The sequence below is a fragment of the Carettochelys insculpta genome, chromosome 34 (genome assembly GCF_033958435.1).
Source record: "Carettochelys insculpta isolate YL-2023 chromosome 34, ASM3395843v1, whole genome shotgun sequence".
Lineage (NCBI taxonomy): Eukaryota > Metazoa > Chordata > Testudines > Carettochelyidae > Carettochelys > Carettochelys insculpta.
The window spans coordinates 1,751,865-1,773,263 of NC_134170.1; the positions used below are offsets into that span (position 1 = coordinate 1,751,865).

General features: G+C 67.5%; 3 protein-coding genes across 6 annotated transcripts; 1 reads left to right on the forward strand and 2 right to left on the reverse strand.

The window, feature by feature from the left end:
* The first annotated feature begins 4,228 nt into the window (after nt 1-4,228).
* Nucleotides 4,229-9,545, forward strand: ELP5 (elongator acetyltransferase complex subunit 5). Of its 2 annotated transcripts, none has more exons than XM_074982981.1 (8): nt 4,229-4,304; nt 4,594-4,654; nt 5,153-5,233; nt 5,385-5,611; nt 5,937-6,130; nt 6,397-6,495; nt 6,890-6,990; nt 8,966-9,545. In XM_074982981.1, exons 1-8 carry the CDS (start codon nt 4,244-4,246, stop codon nt 9,078-9,080), a joined length of 939 nt encoding a protein of 312 aa, XP_074839082.1. In that variant the 5' UTR covers nt 4,229-4,243; the 3' UTR covers nt 9,081-9,545. The 2 variants fall into 2 exon arrangements, with proteins under 2 accessions (XP_074839082.1, XP_074839083.1); XM_074982982.1 differs by lacking the exon at nt 4,229-4,304 and adding an exon at nt 4,350-4,404.
* Nucleotides 9,546-10,232: 687 nt separating this feature from the next.
* Nucleotides 10,233-14,018, reverse strand: UFSP1 (UFM1 specific peptidase 1). 3 transcript variants are annotated; one of them, XM_074983045.1, is made up of 2 exons: nt 13,927-14,018; nt 10,233-11,942 (listed from the first exon to the last, which is right to left on the reverse strand). In XM_074983045.1, exons 1-2 carry the CDS (start codon nt 13,998-14,000, stop codon nt 11,249-11,251), a joined length of 768 nt encoding a protein of 255 aa, XP_074839146.1. In that variant the 5' UTR covers nt 14,001-14,018; the 3' UTR covers nt 10,233-11,248. The 3 variants fall into 3 exon arrangements, with proteins under 3 accessions (XP_074839146.1, XP_074839148.1, XP_074839147.1); XM_074983047.1 differs by lacking the exon at nt 13,927-14,018 and adding an exon at nt 12,795-13,639; XM_074983046.1 differs by lacking the exon at nt 13,927-14,018 and adding an exon at nt 12,746-13,639.
* COPS6 (COP9 signalosome subunit 6) lies at nt 14,016-19,497 on the reverse strand. The gene is made up of 10 exons (XM_074983044.1): nt 19,370-19,497; nt 18,594-18,719; nt 17,977-18,108; nt 17,403-17,491; nt 16,025-16,087; nt 15,492-15,539; nt 15,297-15,411; nt 14,869-14,961; nt 14,324-14,424; nt 14,016-14,213 (listed from the first exon to the last, which is right to left on the reverse strand). Exons 1-10 carry the CDS (start codon nt 19,440-19,442, stop codon nt 14,073-14,075), a joined length of 981 nt encoding a protein of 326 aa, XP_074839145.1. The 5' UTR covers nt 19,443-19,497; the 3' UTR covers nt 14,016-14,072.
* Nucleotides 19,498-21,399: the final 1,902 nt, after the last annotated feature.

Sequence of the window (21,399 nt, forward strand, 5' to 3'; positions counted from 1 at the left end):
ATTCAGCAGCTCTGAGTACTGGGGGGCAGGGGGCCCTGCCCTGGGGCAGACAGCAGGAGGGGGTGGGGGGGGGCTGCCATAGGGCAGAGCAGGAGTTTGTGGGAGGGGCTGGAGGAGAGGGCTGCCATGGGGCAGAGAGCAGGTGTGTGTGTGAGGGTGGGGAGGGCTGTGAGGTGCAGGGGCGTGTGGGAGGGGCTGTGAGGGGGTCGGGGGGAGGGAATCCATGGGGCAGAGAGGAGTACCCTTTCGTGCTGGATGTGGGGCAGAAGCGAGGACTTGGATTCTGTGGGGCAGAGTGACGGAGACTACAGGGGAGAGGATTGGGGGGGGCAGAAGGGGGATGTAGGGTACTTAGATTTCCGGAGGGCATTAGATCCAGTCCCAACCCCCGGGCTCTGGGTTTCTGCCCAGCTCTGGAGTGACCTGCCACCTGGTTCACCTGCTGTTGGGGTCAAAGAGGCAGGGTGCAGCCATCCGCCAGGGCACAGGGTTTGCTGTGCTGCCTGGGGGGTGGAAATGCAGACTGGGGGTTGGATTTTAGGGGATGGGCTGTGGGGCAGATGGCAGCCCGGGGGGCTGGATTCTAGGGGATGGGGTGGAAATGAGGGCTGGGGGGTGGATTCCAGGGGCAGGCTGTGGCAAAGGGCTGGAACCCGGCATCTAACCCTCCCCCACCCACCCAAGGTGGGGCCTGGGTTGAGGCGTGAGGGGCAGTGGCAGGAACAGGGGTGTCATGGAGTTTGGGGGTACCAGGCCCTGTGCCCTGCTGCCCTTGTGAGGCAGGTTGGGGGCTGTGATTTAGTGGGGGGGGGGTGTCACACAGGGTGTGTGGGTCTTTTGCTGGGGGTAACCTGGTGCCCTCTGGGCTGCAGACAAAGGGCGAGGTGGAGCCTGAGGGGTGTGAATTGGAACTGGGAGTTGGAAGCAGTGAGTCTGGGCTGAGAGAGAGAGAGAGAGAGAGAGACAAAGAAGGGGGCAAGGACCCAGCTCCCCAGGCCCCCTCTCCGCAGCATGGATGGGACTGGCTGTCTCTGCCAGCTGCACTGACTCCTCTGTACGACACTGTGTCTTGTCGGCTAATAAACCCGCTGTTCTCATGCCGAGTGAGAGTCACTCCTGCCTGCAGAGGGGGTGCAGAGCTTGGGGACCCCCAAACCCCATCACAGGTACTAGGCCCTGTGCCCCGCTGCCCTCAGGCAGCAGGGTGGGGGTCCTGGCCCTCTGTGAGGGGGTTCAGGGGGCCCTAAGCCCTGAACTCCTGTGTGGGGGCAGGAGTGACTCTCACCCAGCAGACAGAACGGGACATTTGAGGCACCAGAGGCCCAGCTCACCACAGTGTCAGTACAGCTGGCAGAGACAGTCATTCCAACCTGTCCTGGGGAGAGGAGCCCGAGGGGTGCCCCTCTGGGGTGTAGCTTCCCCCCTCGCCAAGCTCGCTGCCCTCCAGCTCCCTCCCTCTAGCTTCTAACGGCCGCCTCCAATTCAAACCCTGCTCAGCTCCTCCCTGCTCTGTGCTCAGGGCAGAGGTGTTACCTGCCAGCCTAGAGTATAGCCCCAGGGGTCATCCTTAGCTGCTGAGAGCTGCTCTGCCTGTCACACACATCCAGCCTGAGTCTCACCCAGGCACTCCCTGCACTCCATCACATCTCTCCCCTCTTCCACACCGAACTGAGTGGGGTCACTCAGCCAGTGACCTCGGGAAATTCGGGGCCCTCCCTGCATGACAGGGCATTGGCTATGGTGGTGGTGTTCCCCTGGACGTGGACCACTTCCATGTTGTAGTCCTGCAGGAGCAGACTCCACTGCAGGAGCTTGGTGTTGGCCCTTTCGTGTGATGCAGCGAGGTCAGGGGCGAGTGATTGGTGTACACGGTGAAACACCGTCCAAACAGGTACGGCTGCAGCTTCCCCAGCGCCCACACCATGGCCAGACATTCCTTCTCTATGGCTGCGTAGTTCTACTCCCTGGGGCAGCAGCTTCTTACTCAGGTACACGACGGGGTGTTTCTCCCCCTTGTCATTCACCTGCATTAGCACCGCCCCCAGCCCCATGTCTGAGGCATCGGTGAACACCAGGAAGGGCTTGTTGAAGTCTGGATTTGCCAGCCCTGGGGCCCTGACCAGAGCCTCCTTCAGGGCGCAGAGGGCCTCTTGGCACTGCTCGGTCCAGATCACCTTGTCAGGCTTTCCCTTTTTACACAGCTCTGGGGCAGGGGGGGCTGCGATGGAGCTAAAGTGGGGCACAAACCTCCAGTAGTACCCCGCCATCCCAGTGAAGGCCTGGCCCTGCTGCTTATTCTGGGCTGTTGGCCAGTCTCTGACAGCCTCCACTTTACCTGGCTCCAGCTTCAAGCAGCCACTGCCCACCTTGTGGCCCAGGTAGGTCATCTCTGCCATTCCCACCTTGCACTTCCCTGCCTTGACAGTCAGCCCGGCCTTCTGAAGTCGGTCCAGTACCCACTTGACCTGGGACACATGGTCCTCCCACGTCTGGCTGAAGATGCAAATGTCATGTAGGTAAGCCAGGCCAAAGCTCTCCATCCCTTTCCTGGCGCTCACGTTCTGTGTTGCGTTCCCCGGTTTCCAGTTCCTTTAGTCACACCTCACACTCCAGCTGTCGCAGCTCTCTAGCAGGGGACTCCGCCTGTGATGGACTTCCCCTAGCTGCGCGCTGCCTGGGGGCCACTGCCTCTGTCTGACGGCATCAAGCCCCTGCTCCTCTCTGAGAATCTGAAACTCTCTGGCCCCCTGGATCGGTCATTCTCTCCCAGCTGGGCCTTGGGCACCTTCCCCATGCTCCGGCCCCTCTCTCTGCACAGCCCCGCTCCCTCTGGCTTCAGGAGTCAAGTATAATCCATCTCCCCCCCGTCTCCCAGGGTATCTGCTCACCAGCAGCAGCTGCAGGAATTGCTCTGGCTCTTGTGAGGCTCCTGCCCTCAGTCAGCCAGTGCTGAGAGCTCATGAGGGGGGTGCAGTGCATCCTACTTCTCACACCAGTGTGATGGGGTTCAGGGATCCCTAAGCTCTGCTCCCCCCAGCCCCAGGCACGAGTGACTCTTAGCCAGCAGGTGTAACGGGAAGTTTGGGAGGTGCCCGAGGCCCAACTCAGCACAGAGCTGTCAGTACAGCCGCCAGAGAGAGTCATTCCCACCGGTCCAGGGGACAGGAGCCTGAGGGCTGCCCCTCTGGGGTGCAGCTTCCCCTCGCGCCAAGCTCGCTGCCCTCCAGCTTCCTCTTCCTTTAGTTTCTAAGTGCTGCCCCCCGATTCAAACCCAGCTCGGCTCCTCCCTGCTCTGTGTTCAGGGCTGAGCTGTTATCTGCCAACCTAGGCTACAGCCCAGGGGTCACCCTATGCCGCTGGGTGCTGCTTTGCCTGTCACATGTATCCAGCCTCAGTCTCACATCTACCCTGCTGCCCTCATGCGGCAGGTTGGGGTACCAGGCCCTGTGCCCTGCTGCCCTCTGTGGGCGGGTTCGGGGTTCTGACCCTGCACCCGTGGCAGGGCAGGTTAGGGGGTTCTGACCCTGCACCCTCGGCAGGGCAGGTTAGGGGGTTCCACTCCTGCACCTGCTGCCCTCATACAGCAGATTCAGGTACCAGGCCCTGCGCCCGCTGCCCTCGGGGGGCAGGTGGGGGTATCACCCTGCGCCCGCTGCCCTCGGGGGGCAGGTTGGGGGGTTCCGACCCTGCGCCTGCTGCCCTGGGTCGGCAGGTTTGTGTGTATTTCTCGTGGGGGCAGGAGCAGGCGGCGACGCGCGAAACCGGCCCCGGGGGCTGCACCCTCTTTGCCCTGCTCGGTGCTGGGCCCAAGAGCCGGGCGCTGGCGGGCGGCTTCCTGCGACCGGGGCTCTGGCTGGCGGTGGGCTTCCTGCAGCCCTGGCGGGATGGAATGCAGCCGAGCGCCATGTGCCCAAGGGGTCCTCGAAGTCGGACACCCTTCTGGCCGGGGGGGGGGGGGGGTGTGCAGTCTGTCCTCCCCCAGCCAATGGGGCTTCAATGTCATTCGTTAACGCCGCCCCCGCCGGTGGCAGAACCGTGGTCAGTTTGGGGGAAGAGGCGGCTGAGGCGACCGGCACCGTGCCTGAAGGGTAACCTCTCACAATGGCGGCCTCACCCGACCTGAAAGGGGTTCATACCTACCCGCACCCCACTGCGGCCGTAGGGGCTGCCTCGCCCTCCGTGGCCGGCCCCCCACCCGCTCTTATCGCTGATCAGGCAGCGCGGTGGGCGCCTGCGGTCCAACATGGCGCCGCCCAACGTGGGGGGCCTTCCCTGTGCGCCCGGAGGTGGGCGCTGTCCCTACGGTGAGGTCATAGGCCGGCGCAGGGGGCGGGGCGGGGCGGGAGGGAAGGATGCTGGCGGAGCTGGTGGCTGGGGAGGCGGGTGGGCTCGTGCTCGTTCAGGGTGAGGTTGGGGGGGGGGCAGTGGGCGGGATCTGTGGCACTAGACTTGGGGAGTAGTGGGCAGGGGCTGGAGGAGGGAGGGGCTCATGGGAGCGGGGATGGACAGGGTGGTGGGGGAGGGGGCTGATCCCGTCTGGGGGGGGACGGGTCCCCCCCCAACTCTCACTGGCTTTGGGGTCCTTTCCTGTAGACACCAGCACCTGCAACGGCCGGATCCTGATCCAGGCCTTCGCCGCCGCAGCCGTGCACAGGTGTGTGCGCCCCCGCCCCCGACCTTCCTGCTCCATCGCCCCCCGAACCCCCGACCTTCCTGCTCCATCGCCCCCTCAAGCCTCCCAACCTTCCTGCTCCATTGGCCCCCAAACTCCCAATCTTTTTGCTCCATCATGTTCCTGAACCTCCAAGTTTTCTCCTCCATTGTCTCCCTCAGCCCCATCACCCTTCAACCTTCCTGCTCCGTTGTCCCTCCAACCCCCCAACCTTCCTGCTCTATTGCCCCCGAGCTCCCTGGCCCCCCAATACCACCACTTCACATCTCCAACTCTGCCAGCCCCCCATACCTCCGCTTGTCACAGCCCATCACTCATAGCCTCTGTTCTCACTTTTCCAACCCTGACCCCCTTTGCCCTCCTGAGCTGCTGCTCCATAACCCCCCAAACCGTGGGGCAGGCAAGGGAGCTGCTGAGTTCTGCACCCCCCTGATGCCTGCAGCCCTCCCACATGCTGGGCTCACCCGCCTGCCCTTCCAGGGGCGAATCCGTCCACGTTCTGGGCTTCGAGGTCCCCGAAGAGGAGTTCCGGGCCGGCTTCCCCCCTGATGTGGCCCCAGGGTGAGTTCCCCTGGCCTCACCCCCCCGAGAGCCTCCTGGGGGGCAGGGCTGTGCTCCATCTCCAGCCGGTGGCTGCGTCGCGGAGGTACAGGGGACAGGACCCCCTTCACACGCGCCCACTCTAGGCTGATCTCTGACCTTTCTACCTCAGCCTGCTGTACCAGGACGGATTCACGGATCCCCTGCACTGGAGCGGGCGGCCGGGGGGCTTCTGGGCAGAGGAGTTCTCAACGCTGGGGGTGGCTGAGCGCCTGCAGGGAGGCCCCCCGGGACCAGCCACTATCATTCTGGACTCTCTCAGCTGGCTGCTGCTGCGCCGGCCTGCACCTACCGTGTGTCGTACGCTGGTGGAGATCCCCAAGGGGGCTGCCAGGGCAGGTCTGGAACCCTGTGTGGGCTTGGGAGCCAGGACTCCTGGGTTCTCTCCCCGGCGCTGGGGGTGGGGCAGCGGTGGCTGGCAGTCAGAGCAGCGGGGCTGGGAGCCAGGACTCCTGGGTTCTCTCCCTAGCGCTGGGAGGGCAGCGGGGGCTGGCAGTTAGAGCAGGGGGGCCGGGAGCCAGGACTCCTGGGTTCTCTCCCTGTTGCTGGGAGGGCAGCGGGGGCTGGCGGTTAAGCAGGGTGGCTGGGACCCAGGACTGCTGGTTTCTCTCTGCTCTGGGCAGCACAGGTCGCAGTCTGATCTCCCCTTTCTCTCCCCGCTCAGGTCTGCGTGTGTCGCGGATCGTGGCCTTGCTGCATGGGGACCTGCACCCACCGGGCCTGGTGGAGACCCTGCGAGCCTTGTCCTGGGCCGTGGTGGGGGTGGGGCCGGCCCCCGAAGGCGTGGGGAGCAGGGGAGATGCCCCCCAGCTGGCCACCACACTGCAGCGCAAGGGGAGCGGGACAATTGTTCAGAAGGTCGGGCTGGGGGTGGCAGGTGGAAGGGGGGCTAGGGGGGCTTGCAGGCAGGTAAGGGTGTCGGGGGCTGGGATCCCTTGGATTAAGGGTGTTATGGACAGGAGGGGCTTTTGGATGGCTCCTGTGCGCTGAGTAGCTGGAGTAGGCAGGGGAGGCAGCCGCCCTTGGAGGCTGGGGTGGTTGTTTTGGGGAGCAGCCGTGGGACACGGGGGGCCAGCATGTGGGGCTGACTCTGTCTCGTCTTCTCCCCCCCTGCACACACACAGGAGGAGTATTTCTGCGTGCTGCCTGGCTTCACCCTGAAAGCCCTCGGGGAGCCCCCAGGGAGCGCACCCCCAGACCCGGCCATCAACCCCCCTTCTGCGGTACGGGCCCGTCCCTCTCTTCACCTGTCCGGGACTCCGGATGGGGTGGGAGTCCTGAAGCTCCCAAACTCTGCTCCTTCTGAAACCTGGGGGCTGCCCAGGGTGGTTGGGTGTCTGGGGGGATGGCTGAGGGGTGTGGATGGGTGTCTGGGGGGCAATGGCTGGGGGGTCTGGTTGGGTGACCTGGGGGCGTGGTTGGGTGTCGTGGGGGCAATGCTTGGGGGGTGTGGATGGGTGTCTGCGGGGGGTGGCTGGGGGGGTGTAGTTGGGTGTCAAGGGTGAGGGCTCTGGGGTCGTACAGGCCCCAGCTGTGACCTGTGGGGTGATGGGTACCTGGGGGTGGGGGTACGGCTGCCTGCCCCCACGCAGCCTGTGACTGACACCTGTCCCCCAGGCGGACCCCACCACCAGCCTGACCTTCAATGTGCGGCTGTCGGAGGCGGAGCGTCGAGCGCGTGACAGGGTGCAGCTCCCCTTCCAGTTCAGCGCCCAGAAGTGAGTGGGGTGCCCTCCTCCTGGGGGAAACACCCCCACGACACCCTCCCCGCCCCCGCCCGCCCTTTCCCAGGGGAAACGCCCTCCCCACCCCCGCCCGCCCTTTCCCAGGGGAAACGCACCCACGCCACCCTCCCCGCCCGCCCTTTTCCCAGGGGAAACGCCCCCACGCCACCCTCCCCGCCCCTGCCTGCCCTTTCCCAGGGGAAACGCCCCCACGACACCCTCCCCGCCCCCGCCCGCCCTTTCCCAGGGGAAACGCCCTCCCCACCCCCGCCCGCCCTTTCCCAGGGGAAACGCCCCCACGCCACCCTCCCCGCCCGCCCTTTTCCCAGGAGAAACGCCCCCACGACACCCTCTCCGCCCCCGCCCGCCTTTTCCTAGGGGAAACGCCCCCACGACACCCTCCCCGCCCCCGCCCGCCCTTTCCCAGGGGAAATGCCCCCACGACACCCTCCCCGCCCGCCCTTTTCCCAGGGGAAACGCCCCCACGACACCCTCCCTGCCCCCGCCTGCCCTTTCCCAGGGGAAACGCCCCCACGACACCCTCCCCGCCCCCGCCCGCCCTTTCCCAGGGGAAACGCCCCCACGACACCCTCCCCGCCCCCGCCCGCCCTTTCCCAGGGGAAACGCCCCCACGACACCCTCCCCGCCCCCGCCCGCCCTTTTCCCAGGGGAAACGCCCCCACGACACCCTCCCCGCCCCCGCCCGCCCTTTCCCAGGGGAAACGCCCCCACGACACCCTCCCCGCCCCCGCCCGCCCTTTCCCAGGGGAAACGCCCCCACGACACCCTCCCCGCCCCCGCCCGCCCTTTCCCAGGGGAAACGCCCCCACGACACCCTCCCCGCCCCCGCCCGCCCTTTCCCAGGGGAAACGCCCCCACGACACCCTCCCCGCCCCCGCCCGCCCTTTCCCAGGGGAAACGCCCCCACGACACCCTCCCCGCCCCCGCCCGCCCTTTCCCAGGGGAAACGCCCCCACGACACCCTCCCCGCCCCCGCCCGCCCTTTCCCAGGGGAAACGCCCCCACGACACCCTCCCCGCCCGCCCTTTTCCCAGGGGAAACGCCCCCACGCCACCCTCCCCGCCCGCCCTTTCCCAGGGGAAACGCCCCCCCCACCCCCGCCCGCCCTTTCCCAGGGGAAACGCCCCCACGCCACCCTCCCCGCCCGCCCTTTTCCCAGGGGAAACGCCCCCACGACACCCTCCCCGCCCCCGCCCGCCCTTTCCCAGGGGAAACGCCCCCACGACACCCTCCCCGCCCCCGCCCGCCCTTTCCCAGGGGAAACGCCCCCACGACACCCTCCCCGCCCCAGCCCGCCCTTTCCCAGGGGAAATGCCCCCACGACACTCTCCCCACCCGCCCTTTTCCCAGGGGAAACGCCCCCACGACACCCTCCCCGCCCCTGCCTGCCCTTTCCCAGGGGAAACGCCCCCACGACACCCTCCCCGCCCCCGCCCGCCCTTTCCCAGGGGAAACGCCCCCACGCCACCCTCCCCACCCCTGCCTGCCCTTTCCCAGGGGAAACGCCCCCACGCCACCCTCCCCACCCCTGCCTGCCCTTTCCCAGGGGAAACACCCCCACGACACCCTCCCCACCCCCGCCCGCCCTTTTCCCAGGGGAAACACCCTCCCCACCCCCGCCCGCCCTTTCCCAGGGGAAACGCCCCCACGATACCCTCCCCGCCCCCGCCCGCCCTTTCCCAGGGGAAATGCCCTCCCTGCCCGTCCTTTCCCAGGGGAAACACCCCCAAGACACCCTCCCCACCCCCGCCCGCCCTTTCCCAGGGGAAACACCCTCGCCACCCCCGCCCGCCCTTTCTCAGGGGAGACGCCCCCACGACACCCTCTCCACCCCCGCCCGCCCTTTCCCCAGGGGAAACACCCCCACGACACCCTCCCCACCCCCGCCCGCCCTTTTCCCAGGGGAGACGCCCCCAGGTGCTGACTCTCCCGACACCTCCCCTGCCAGGAAGTCGTCTCTGCTGGAGGCCGGGGCCGGCACCGGCACCGGGAAGATCTACTACGACCCCGACGCTGCAGACGATGTGGATGAGGAGGATCCGGACGGGGACCTGGACGTGTGAGAGCTGCAGCTGCCGTGGGCCCACTGGCTGGCAGCTCAGAGACCCATGGGGAACTCAGCCCTGGCCCTGGCCCCAACCCCGTGGGTCTGGGTGGGAAACCTGCACCCCTGGGTTTAGCTGAACTTTGAGTCTGACTTGCGGGGTGAGTGGCCCCCCCACTGTGCCCCCAAAGCCCTTGTCACTCCATTGTCTCCCCCATCTCTGCCCCACTGGCATAGGAATGGGCTTCCATAGAGGGGCCACAGCCTCCAAGTCAGCCAGTCCCTGCCCTGCAGCTGGGGGGTTGTGGGAGCCGGCGCCCCGACTGGGGCCAGGCCCTGCCCCATTCCCTGCCCCTGAGCCAGCCAGTCCTGCCCTGGGCCGGGGGAGCTCGTGCCCCTAGAGGGGCCAGACCCTGCCTCATTCTCTGTGCCCTCAGCTGGCCAGTCCTGCCTTCTTTGTATAAACCTGGTGCCTTGTTCAGCAGTGAGAAACCAAAGTGTGTTTAATATTGGAGCATGCGGGGGCAGGTGGGCAAACCACCACCAGTGGGGAGAAGACAATGCTGGGTGGGAGGGCAGTGGGGGCTGGTGGTTAGAGCAGGGGGCCGGGAGCCAGGACTCCTGGGTTCTCTCCCCGGTGCTGGGAGGGCAGTGGGGGCTGGTGGTTAGAGCAGGGGCCGGGAGCCAGGACTCCTGGGTTCTCTCCCTGGTGCTGGGAGGGCAGTGGGGGCTGGTGGTTAGAGCAGGGGGGTGGGAGCCAGGACTCCTGGGTTCTCTCCCTGGCACTGGGAGAGCAGTGGGGGCTGGTGGTTAGAGCAGGGGCCAGGAGCCAGGACTCCTGGGTTCTCTCCCAGCGCAGGTAGGGCAGTGGGGGCTGGTAGTTAGAGCAGGGGCTGGGAGCCAGGACTCCTGGCTTCTCTTCCCCCGGCGCTGGGGAGCAGTGAGGGCTGGTGGCTAGAGCAGGAGGTGGGAGCCAGGACTCCTGGGTTCTCTCCCCGGCACTGGGAGGGCAGTGGGGGCTGGTGGCTAGAGCAGGGGGGTGGGAGCCAGGACTCCTGGATTCTCTCCCCGGTGCTGGGAGGACACCCAGAGAGATGGCCATGTCCGTCTGGATGATCACAAAAGAAACCAGCAGGCCTGGGGCACTTTAAGGAGTAACAAAATAATTTATTAGGGGATGAGCTTTTGGGGGGCAGCCCCCCTCCTTCGCAGGACGGGGTGTGGGAGGAATCACACCTCCCACCCTGCTAGTGCTGTGAGGGGGTCAAGCAGCCTGCGGCCCAGGGCGATCCGGCTGACGGAGGGTGGTGAGCTTTCCAGGCAGCCCCAGACGTGGTCCCTCCCCACATCCCTTAAGTCCAGCACAGGGCCGGGGTTGTCAGCAGGGCACCCTGCGAGGGCAGCGCCCAAAGGGCAGGAATACAGGGCCAGGGCTGAGAACGGACAGGTGGCCAGGGCCAGGCCAGTCCAGGGCAGACGGGGGTCGTATTCTGTCAGCAGCTGTGCCAGGCACCCGGTCGCCCAAGCAGCCCAGATGTGTGTGACGGGGGAGGCGGCTTCTCCCCACCTGCAGGGGTCCGGGCGGGGATACTGGGACTGTGATGAGTGGAGACCAGTTCAGGGAGAAGAGGGGTTCCCGGGGGCAGGGGGTAGCCAGGTTGCCAAACCCGCCCCTGGCACTGCCACACGTGGGGCCTGGCTGGGTTTCTCGGGGCTGGGGACGAGGGGAATGCGGTCACCTGGCAGCGCTGAGCCCTTGGCAACATCCTGGGCAGCCAGTCAGGTGAGCCCCTCGTGCAAAGCCCCAGTGACATCATCCTCGTGCAAAGTTCAGGGCAGCCAGCCAAGTGAGTCACTCGTGGATGTACACAAGCCACAGTGACGCATTCCTTGGGCAAAGCTCCAGCTGGCCAGCCAGGTGGGTCACTTGTGCAATGTATACAACCCCAGTGACACATTCCTCGTGTAAAGCTCCAGGCAGCCTGATGAGCGATGCTCACTTGTGCAAACCAGTGTTCACCTCGTCCAGTGCTTTCTCCCTTGTGCAAAGCTCTTGGTGGCCCTCATTTGTGCTAACTGCGCTTCACAAGTCCCAGTGCCATCTGTCTTCGGTGACCCCCCCGGGCCACCACCGAGGCGGTGCTCACTTGTGCAACATGGCAACCCTCGTGCGAAGCCTGGTGGGAGTCACTGGGGCAAGGCCCTGGCGCTGGTCAGTTCCCCCCGGCTCTGGCACTGGGGCAGGCAGAGGTTGTAGAAGGAGGTGGGGTCGAAGGAGGCCAGGGCCTGCCAGCGCACCCACCCCCCGGCCTGCGCCCCTTCCCGCTCCAGGCTGCCGGCCCCCCCATAGTAGTGCGGATCTAAGACCAGGAGATGGTGGCCGTGGCGGCTGGAGCAGACCCCCAGCAAGCCCTTGGAGGCACTGTCAGCGTCACCCCCCACCATGATGGGCCCCCCGCCCCCCTGGAAATGGGCATACAAGGCCTCCACCTGCCCCCCCAGCCCCTCCCCCCGGGGGCAGTGCACCAGCTTGCACGGCACCCCGAAGAAGTGATCGATGCACAAGGTGGCTTCCACGGTGCCAATCCAGTCCCGGGAGCCGGTGAACGTCGGGGGCTTGTCCCCCATTTCCACCAGAGCCCTCTGGAAATCCCGCAGGCCGGGGACGGGCTGCAGGGGGTCTGGCCCCACCCCGGCAGCTGTGAGCCAGGAGCAAAGGGTCTGCAGCGTGCGGTAGCCACAGCCCCAGCCTCGATCGTCCACCCCGTCGCAGCCGTAGTGGTAGTACAGGTAGGAGCCCGACACCAGCGCGGCCCGAGTCGGGGAGGCTGGAAAGGGGAGGCCCCAGTGGATGTCGGGGAACAGAGACATCAGAGCGTCACTGGAGGGAGAAGATGAATGTTACTAAAGACCCCTCACCCGGTGCCAAGATGCGCCCACCTCTGGGGCAGGGCGGGGCGGCCGGTGACACAGAGACCCCTGGCGGGGCGGCCAGTGACACGGGGACCCCTCACCCGGCACCGCGATGCGCCCGCCTCTGGGGTGGGGCGGCCAGGGACCCCTCGCCCGACACTGAGACACGCCCATCTCTGGGGCGGGGCAGCCGGTGACACGGGGACCCCTCGCCTGGCACTGAGATGCGCCCACTTATCTGTGCGAGATCCACCAACGTCAGGACTCCTGGGTGCTCTCCCCCACTCTGGGAGGGCAGTGGGTGCTGGAGGATCAGAGCGTGGGGGTCTGGGAGCCAGGACTCCTGGGTCCCCTCGTGCTGAAGAGGGGCTCAGCACCATGTCACCAAGGACCATTTCTGTGCGGGTTAACCCTCGGGGCTAGAGCTAGAGTTGGCTGGCTTTGTGAGCAGGAACCCCCCACCCCCAGCAGCTGGGCACGGGCAGAATGTAAGAGTGGGGGAAATCTTCCCCCTTTTGGTAACAGCCCTCCAGCCCCCACTGCCCTCCCAGCGCGGGGCAGAGAACCCAGGAGTCCTGGCTCCCACTCCTCTGCTCTTACCACCAGCCCCCACTGCCCTCCCAGCGCCAGGGAGAGAACCCAGGAGTCCTGGCTCCCGCCCCCTGCTCTAACCACCAGCCCCCACTGCCCTCCCAGCGCGGGGTAGAGAACCCAGGAGTCTTGGCTCCCAGCCCCTGCTCTACCCACCAGCCCCCACTGTCCGCCCAGTACCGGCAGAACGGCGAAGCCAGGCGTCCGGGCCCCACGACCAGAATCTCACCGGCCTGCTCCGCGTGGGTGCTTTTTCCGGGATCTGGCGCCCGCCTACAACTCCCAGCATGCCCTGGGCTCCCCAAACTGGGCTTAACTCTTGAGTGACCAACGGCTTATACCGCTGTGTGCCCCGCGCCCGGGACTGGACTGCGCAGCGCTTGGCTGGGCCGGCCCAGTACAGCCCGTGGGCCATATCCAGCCGTGGGAGATTTCGGCCACTGTTTCCCACGCCCAGGGCTGCGTTGCCAGCGGTGTTACTGAAGGGCCACCGCACGCCCAGCCTGGGCCTGGGCCAGGGGACACACGCAGCTTGCAGGCCGGGGCACGAGAGCTCGGCAGCCCGCCAAGGGCACTATGGGTCCTGCCCAGACGCCCAGCACCCTGGGTGGCACAGAAACGGACCTGCAGGCCCCGGCCGGCCTGGGGAGCGCCTCGCCGGCGGTGGCTGAGACCAAGCCACGGCGCCTGTGGGCGTTCCCACCTGTCCGGGAGCAGCCCCGCTGAGTGCCTCAGTTTTCCCGGGCGCTGCCCCCTCGGGGCCCTTGGCCGGCAGGTCCGGGTGGGAGGCAGCTGCCCTGGGCTGGGTGGGACAGAGACCCCCAGCCTGGCCCCCCATGCAGAACTGGGGGGCGGGGGGAGAACCCCAGAGGCAGGGCTGAGGAAGAGGTGGCCAGGGGCAGCCATAGGCCTGTGCTCAGGGGTGTTTGGGCAGATGGACTGCCCTCCTGCCCTGTAGCTTGGCCTCGGGTAGGCCCTGTCACGTCCCCAGCCGCCCCGGGCCATGGGGTGCCCCCCCACATGGGGGCTCCTCGCTCCTGCATACCAATGCTACCCTGCCCCCCCAGTTGTGGGGTGTCCCCACCCTCAAGGACTCCCTCCCTGTCCATCCCCGGCTGGAGGGCATCCCAAGCCCCTGCCAGCCCCCAGCCCACCCCCCCATTATCGGCCGTACCTGCCCTCCAGCCATGGGAGGTCCCAGGTCCCCACAGAGCCCCCAGTAATGAAATGTCCCCCCCGCCACAACCTGCCCCACAGCCGTGGGATGTCCCCAGCCCCGGCAAGCTGCCCCCCTGCCGTGGGAGGTCCCAGGTCCCCGCAGTGCCCCCAGTAATGGGATGTCCCATCCCCCACAACCTGACCCCCAGCTGCGGGAGGTCCCAGGTCCCCACAGCTCCCCCAGTAGTGGGAGGTCCGAGCCCCCCGCTGCAGGCATCACGAGCAGGCAGGCGGCAGTTGCTCCCTCAGGAGTTTATTGGGGCGGGTGGCCGGGGGCCGGCCCGGCGGCTCAGAAGAAGAGCCCCCGCATGCGGCGCCCGATGCCCTGCCGGTCGTACAGGATGTTGAACTTGTTGACGAACTGGTTCATGGTGTTGCAGGTCTTGGTGATGGTGCCCAGGTACGCCATGAGCCCCACGTCGTTGCATTGCTGGTGGGGAGAAGCAGTGACTCAGGGGCTGTTCCCTCCCCGGCCCCCCACCCCCCTCCCCGGCCACCCGCGCCCCAGCCTGGGCCACACCTGGCCACGCCCCCACTCACGTCGTAGAAGTCGGTCTTGAACTTGGGGGTGCTGAGCACGGGCAGGCAGTGGCAGAGGGCGCAGGCCTCGCGCAGGATCTCGTGGTTGAAGGGCACCTCGCCTGTGGAGCACAGGTGGGGCCGGTCACACACCGGGGCAGCCGGGGCCTGGCCGAGGGGCGCGGGTCGAGCACAGCTGGGGCCGGTCACACACCGGGGCAGCCGGGGCCTGGCCGAGGGGCGCGGGTCGAGCACAGCTGGGGCCGGTCACACACCGGGGCAGCCGGGGCCTGGCCGAGGGGCGCGGGTCGAGCACAGCTGGGGCAGGTCACACACCGGGGCAGCCGGGGCCTGGCCGAGGGGCGCGGGTCGAGCACAGCTGGGGCAGGTCACACACCGGGGCAGCCGGGGCCTGGCCGAGGGGCGTGGGCCAAGCAGACGGAGCAGGATGTAGGATCTGCGCCAGGGCAGAGGGAGGGAGAGAGGGACCCGACCCACCCGGCTGGCTCAGAGCTCGAGGGCCCCCACGCTGGGGGGTGCAGGGGGGGGCACAGCCCAGCCCTCACCTGCTTCCGAGGCCTTGACGTACTCCAGAATGAGGCGGACGCGGCTGTGCAGCATCTTGATTGCGCTGTGCTGGGCGATCAGGTGCTCCGCCACTGTGGGGGCAGAGGGGTCAGGAGGCTCCTCCCCCGCAGGTCCCACCCCCCCAGCACTTAACTGCCCCCTCCTGCCCCACACCCAGAGCACACCCAGCCCCCAGGGCAGGTCCAGCCCCTTTTCCCATCTGCGGATGGGACGTTGTGTGTGCAGACACTCGCCCCCCGGAGAGATACGGGCAACCAGCCAAGGGCGTTGCTCTAATCCGCCGGGACCCAAACCTCCTGGCTGGTCGAGGGCGTCGCTCTGACCCGCCAGGGCCCTGAACCTCCCAGCCGGCCCTGCACTCAGCTGACGGGGAGCTCCCCTCACCCCCGGCTCCGCACACACTCACCCGTGGAGTTCTCCCCACTGCCGGTCGCTGTCATTCGTGCGACATGGTCGACCCCGATGCGCTCCGCCTCCTCCGTGGCCAGTGTGTAGGGCAGCTCCGCGAACAGCATGGTGGCCTGGGGGTGATGGGGTATCAGCCCCGGGCTGGCTCCTCACCCCAACAGCGAACCACCAGGCAGTGGGGGGTGACACTTACCTCGCCGTTGATAATGTCAATCACCGATTCGAACACGCTGACGGGAAGCTGGGGCAGAGCGAGAGACAGGCTGAGAGGCTGCCCAGGAACCTTGACCTCACTGCCAGAGGGGGCAGGGCAGGGACTGTTCCTACTGGGACCCCTCGCCCGGTGCCAAGAGGCGCCCACCTCTGGGGCGGGGCGGCTGGTGACACGGGGACCCCTCGCCTGGCGCTGAGATGCGCCCACCTTTGGGGCGGGGCAGCCGGAGACACGGGGACCCCTCGCCTGGCACCGAGATGCGCCCACCTCTGGGGCGGGGCAGCCGGAGACACGGGGACCCCGCGTCTGGCGCCAAGATGCGCCCACCTCTGGGGTGTGGCTCCGAGACTATAAAGTGGCGGACTGAAAGAGGAAGTCAAGGGAACTTCCCTGCACAGCCAGAGCGGCTGGGATGCCGGCTGCTGTGGAGTCAGGCTTTGCTCCTCGGGCAGGCATGAAGCTGGCTTCCCACCCCCCTGCCAAGCCCTGGAGCAGGCGCTGGGGGTACTCACATCCGTGTGCTTGGTCATGGGGTTCAGCTTGAGGAACAAGGGGCTCTCGATGATCTCACACACCTGGACAGGGACAGGCAAACGTCACAGCAGGGCCCAGCACCAGGCTTCCCAAGCACTGCCCTGACCACAGGCTGCCACCAAAGGCCCCCAAGGCAGGAGGAGCCTCCTGCTATCGCCTAGTGCTTGGGGGGCCAGGAGCCAGGACTCCTGGGTTCTCTCCCCGGCGCTGGGAGGGCAGTGGAGGCTGGTGGGTAGAGCAGGGGGCGGGAGCCAGGACTCCTGGGTTCTCTCCCCGGCGCTGGGAGGGCAGTGGAGGCTGGTGGGTAGAGCAGGGGGCGGGAGCCAGGACTCCTGGGTTCTCTCCCCGGCGCTGGGAGGGCAGTGGGGGCTGGTGGTCAGAGCAGGGGCCAGGAGCCAGGACTCCTGGGTTCTCTCCCCGGCGCTGGGAGGGCAGTGAGGGCTGGTGGGTAGAGCAGGGGCGGGAGCCAGGACTCCTGGGTTCCCTCCCCAGTGCTGGGAGGGCAGTGGGGGCTGGTGGGTAGAGCAGGGGGCGGGAGCCAGGACTCCTGGGTTCTCTCCCCAGCGCTCGGAGGGCAGTGGGGGCTGGTGGGTAGAGCAGGGGGCGGGAGCCAGGACTCCTGGGTTCTCTCCCCGGTTCTGGGGGGGCAGTGGGGGCTGGTGGTTAGAGCAGGGGCCGGGAGCCAGGACTCCTGGGTTCTCTCCCTGGCGCTGGGAGGGCAGTGGGGGCTGGTGGTTAGAGCAGGGGGTGGGAGCCAGGACTCCTGGGTTCTCTCCCCGGCGCTGGGAGGGCAGTGAGGGCTGGTGGGTAGAGCAGGGGTGGGAGCCAGGACTCCTGGGTTCCCTCCCCAGTGCTGGGAGGGCAGTGGGGGCTGGTGGGTAGAGCAGGGGGCGGGAGCCAGGACTCCTGGGTTCTCTCCCCAGCGCTCGGAGGGCAGTGGGGGCTGGTGGGTAGAGCAGGGGGCGGGAGCCAGGACTCCTGGGTTCTCTCCCCGGTTCTGGGGGGGCAGTGGGGGCTGGTGGTTAGAGCGGGGGCCGGGAGCCAGGACTCCTGGGTTCTCTCCCCGGCGCTGGGAGGGCAGTGGGGGCTGGTGGTTAGAGCAGGGGGTGGGAGCCAGGATTCCTGGGTTCTCTCCCCGGTTCTGGGGGGGCAGTGGGGGCTGGTGGTTAGAGCAGGGGCCGGGAGCCAGGACTCCTGGGTTCCCTCCCTGGTGCTGGGAGGGCAGTGGGGGCTGGTGGTTAGAGCAGGGGCCGGGAGCCAGGACTCCTGGGGTCTCTCCCCGGCGCTGGGAGGGCAGTGGGGTTGGCAGGCCCAGGTGGGAGCTGGGAACCAGCTGTGGCAGTGGAGGGCTCTGACCTGTTTGTGGACGTGGATGTCAGACTGGTCTGGGGGCCCACCCGTCGTGTACCAGCCCAGAAACTCCAGATCCTTGAAGACCTGTTTGACTGCAGGGTGGGACAGAGGAGGGGGATTAGCGGCCGGGCATGGCAGTGTGGAGCCCAGCCCCACAGGCTCCCCTGACTGGGGCATCCGAGCAGGGCCCCTGCGATGCCGGAGTGTGAGCTGGGTGGGGTGTAGGCTGGGATGCTCCCAGCTCCCCCAGGGGAATGGAAAGAGAGAACCGCCCTCCCGGCTGGGCATCTGCCCCTCAGGATTGACTCTGCAGGCCGTGGGCACTGGTTCAGCCCCCGGGGGGCCTGTGCCAGCTGGGTCAGGGAAGGGGAAATCCCTCTTCAGGCTGCCTCCGGCCCCCGCGCCCTCTGCCCTGCTCGCCGCTTGTCGGGATGGCCCTGGCCCCCTCCACAGCCCTGGCTGCGCTGCAGCCCCTGGGCAGGGCTGGGTGAGGGGGTTTCTCTGCCGCCCAGCGAGCAGGCTGGGCCCTGGGCAGGTCCTGGCTGTCCCCTCCGCGGGGTGCCGGCCGCACACTCACACTGCTCCTCCTTGGTGTAGTAGTACTCCTTGTCAATGAGCGTGTTCTCCTCCGCCACGTGCGACAGCAGCTCGAAGGAGTTCATCACCTCGATGTTGCGGCCCTCCTGCCGCCCAATCAGCGCCCCGATCACTGCCGGACAGGGCCCCCTCACACAGGGCCCGGCCGTGGTCCTGGCACGGGCCCCAGCAGGCAGGCGCCACACCCCCACCCCCAGGGCCAGGCCCGGGCACAGCCGAGGGCCCACGGCCGCCCAGGCTGGGGCCTCCGGCCCTGGCTCCGTGGGGGCGGGGGCACGAGGGACGCCAGGGGCAGAGCTGCTCTAACAGCCGAGCAAGGCCTGAGACCAGAGCTGGGACAGGCGAAGAAGCTGGATCGCCACGTGGGGCCCCACTAGGTACCAGGTGAGTGTCCTCCTGAGCTGGGGGAGGGGCAACAGCACCTAGCAGGGGGGCGGGGACAAGGCTTTGCACAGGGGCACTGCCTTGCAGAAGGCAGGGGCGGTGCCTTGCATGGGGATGGGGGTCAGTGCCTTGCACGAGAGGCGGTGCCTTGCACAGGGGCAGGGGCAGTACCTTGTATGGGGGGTGCACCTTGCACGGGGGCGGGGGGTGTACCTTGCACAGGGCGCCCCTCCTGCGAGCGCATGCGGATCCAGTGGTCGGAGATGTTGAGGATCACCAGGGGGTGCAGGGCCACGGAGACGCTGCCCGTCACGCCCGACGCCATCACGGTAGGGAGCGCTGGGGGGAAGGGCCATCAGCAGGGGAGGGGCCACAGTGGGGCCACTGCAGGGGTGGGGTCTCTAAGGAGGGGGCGGGGCTAATTGCAGGGTCTGTGAGGGGAAGGGCGGGGCTAAGGTGGGGGTGAGAGTGGGAGGGGCAGGGCCTAGGGCAGAGGGGTGGGGCTTCTAATGGCGGGGGGGGGGGCTAACTGTGGGCGGGGCTAACAGTAGAGGCAGCAGACCACTTTGGAGAGCTAGTGGAAAGGATTGGGGGTGGGGCCCAGGAGCAGACAGGTGTCTGGGGGCGGGGCTAGCGGCAGGGGGCCGGGCCAGGGCCAGGGCCAGGGCCAGGACTGACAGCTGTCGCGGGCAGGGCTAAGGGGCAGGGGCAGTGCTGACAGCTGTCAGGGGCAGGGCCATAGCGGGGGCTTGGGGCGGGGGCGGGGCTAGGGGCGGGGCTAGGGCTGACAGCTGTCAGGAGGCGGGGCCAGGGGCGGGGCTAAGGACGGGGCCAGGGCTGACAGCTGTCGGGGGCGGGGCCAGAGCCGCGGCTAGGGGCGGGACTAGGGCTGACAGCTGTCAGGGGGCGGGGCCAGGGCTGACAGAGGTCAGGGAGTGGGGCTAAGGGCTCCGCTCTCCCCCTTCCAGCCCGGTCCGGCCCGGCCGCACCTGCCGCGTCCACCTCCATCCCGCCGGCCCCGGCGCTGCCCGAGCAGGAGCCTCCGGCCGCTGCCGCCGCCATCTTGGCCCAGCGTGTCCCGTCCCGGCCGCCGTATGCAGCCCCCGGCGCACGCGCGCTGAAGAGAAGGGAACGTAGGAGTCGCATGCGCAGAACAAACCCAGGTGGGTGTCCCCGGCACGCGAGCCCCCGCGCATGCGCTTTAGGGATTGCTGCGTCAGCGTGGACTCTCCGCGAGGAGGCGGGCTTCCCCGGGCGCCTGGGTTCCCTGCCCGGCCCCGTGGGGCTGCGCTGCCTCCGTTGCCGGGCAGCTCGCTCGTGCACCCCGTGGCGCCCACTCGCACACATCTTGTGACACACTTGTGCGCACGCTCTTGTGATGCACCCGGTGGCCCCCAGTCGCTCGTGCCCTGCGGCAGGCCCTCGTGTGCACACGCGCTTGTGATACACCTGGTGGCTCCCATGCGCTCGTGCCCTGCGGCAGACCGTCGTGCGCACTCATGCTTGTTATTCATCCAGTTGCACACCCTTGTAAATGCTCTGCAACAGACACTTGTGCGCATTCCGCCTGTTACAATCCTGCACTTGCATGTGCAGGCGTGCCCTGGGACTGATGTGCACTTGAGACACAGCTGCACACGCACAGACTGTCACGTAGTCGTGTGCACACAGCCCATCACACATACACAAGCTTAGGATACATGCTGTTGCACAATTGTGCGAGTGTGCATGCCCTGGGAGGGCACTTGTGTGCACACAGCCTATCCCAAGCACACACTTGTAACACACAGCATTGCACACTGGTGAGCACACACACCCTGCACTGTGACACACATGCCCCCCTTTGTGCACTCCCTTGCACAAACACCCACCTCCCCCAGCTCTCACACAAGCTTGCACAGTCCCGCCAGGGTCATTGCATGCTACCACCTCACATCTGTACCCTCGCTTGCCTGCCCGCCACAGCCACACGCTTCTGCTCACAGCGCGGCTGCTTCTCAGATCATACCCAGGGGCCTCCCTCCATCGCTTGGCCACAGGCCCTCGCCTGTGGCCCCTCGGCTGTTTGCACCCACGCCACAGGCTGACACCCACAGCAGCAGGAAGCAGCAGCTCTGGGCGCATTTCGCGAGCCCATCGTGGGGAATTTCCCAACCCCAGGCCGCGTTTCCTTCCAGCCTCCCCCACGGAGGACAGGCCGGGGAGTTCCGGCGCCCAGGGCAGCCTGCGGGTTTCTCAGTTCCCAGGGACCCATGCGAAATCGGGGGGGAGGGAGGAGAAGGACAGCAAAGTGCCGGCTGGGGGTTGGGTGTGTAAGGCGGGCAGGGGTGTGAGCAGAGGTGTGCAGGGGGCCAGGGTGGGTGTGAACGGGCAGGTGTGAGTGAGGGGGCAGGAGGAACTGCTGCACATTTTGATCTGCGGGAGGGCGGTTGTACTTGGGGGGGGTGTTTGGGTCTCTTCCTTGTGCGTCAGCGGGTGTGTTTCGTGGTGTGTGGCTGTCCGGTTGCACACGGGTGTGTCTTGGCCCATGTGTGTTTCCCTGATGGGAAGGTGGCAGCGTCCACACCTGCATGTGTTTGTGCCTGTACCTTGCGTGTGTGTGTCTATCTGTGCGCAGCTGTGAGCGAGCGGCAGGGCGGGCAGACGTGTAGGGACCAGTGCCCACCTCAGTGGCTGCCGGCAGCAGCTGCTCCGTACCCCGGCCGGGCGATCACCCCCACAGCGGGCCCAGCACCGTGCACACCCCAAACACAGGGACCCCTGAGCCAGGACCTCCCTCCCTCAGGATGGGCTTACTGGCGGCTGGGCCCCACCCAGCCAAAGCAAATAGTCTGTGGGGGACAGGATATCCCCCGGGGAACCTCCTCCCTGTGGGGCAGGGAGACCAGGTGTCCTTCCCTGGGAACCTCCTCCCTGCTGGAGGGGGGCAGGGGGTATTTCCCCCCAGGGCGGGTGGAGCTGGCCAGTGTGAGGCTGGACTCAGTCGGGAGAAGGTGCCTGAGCTGGTTCCCATGGACGG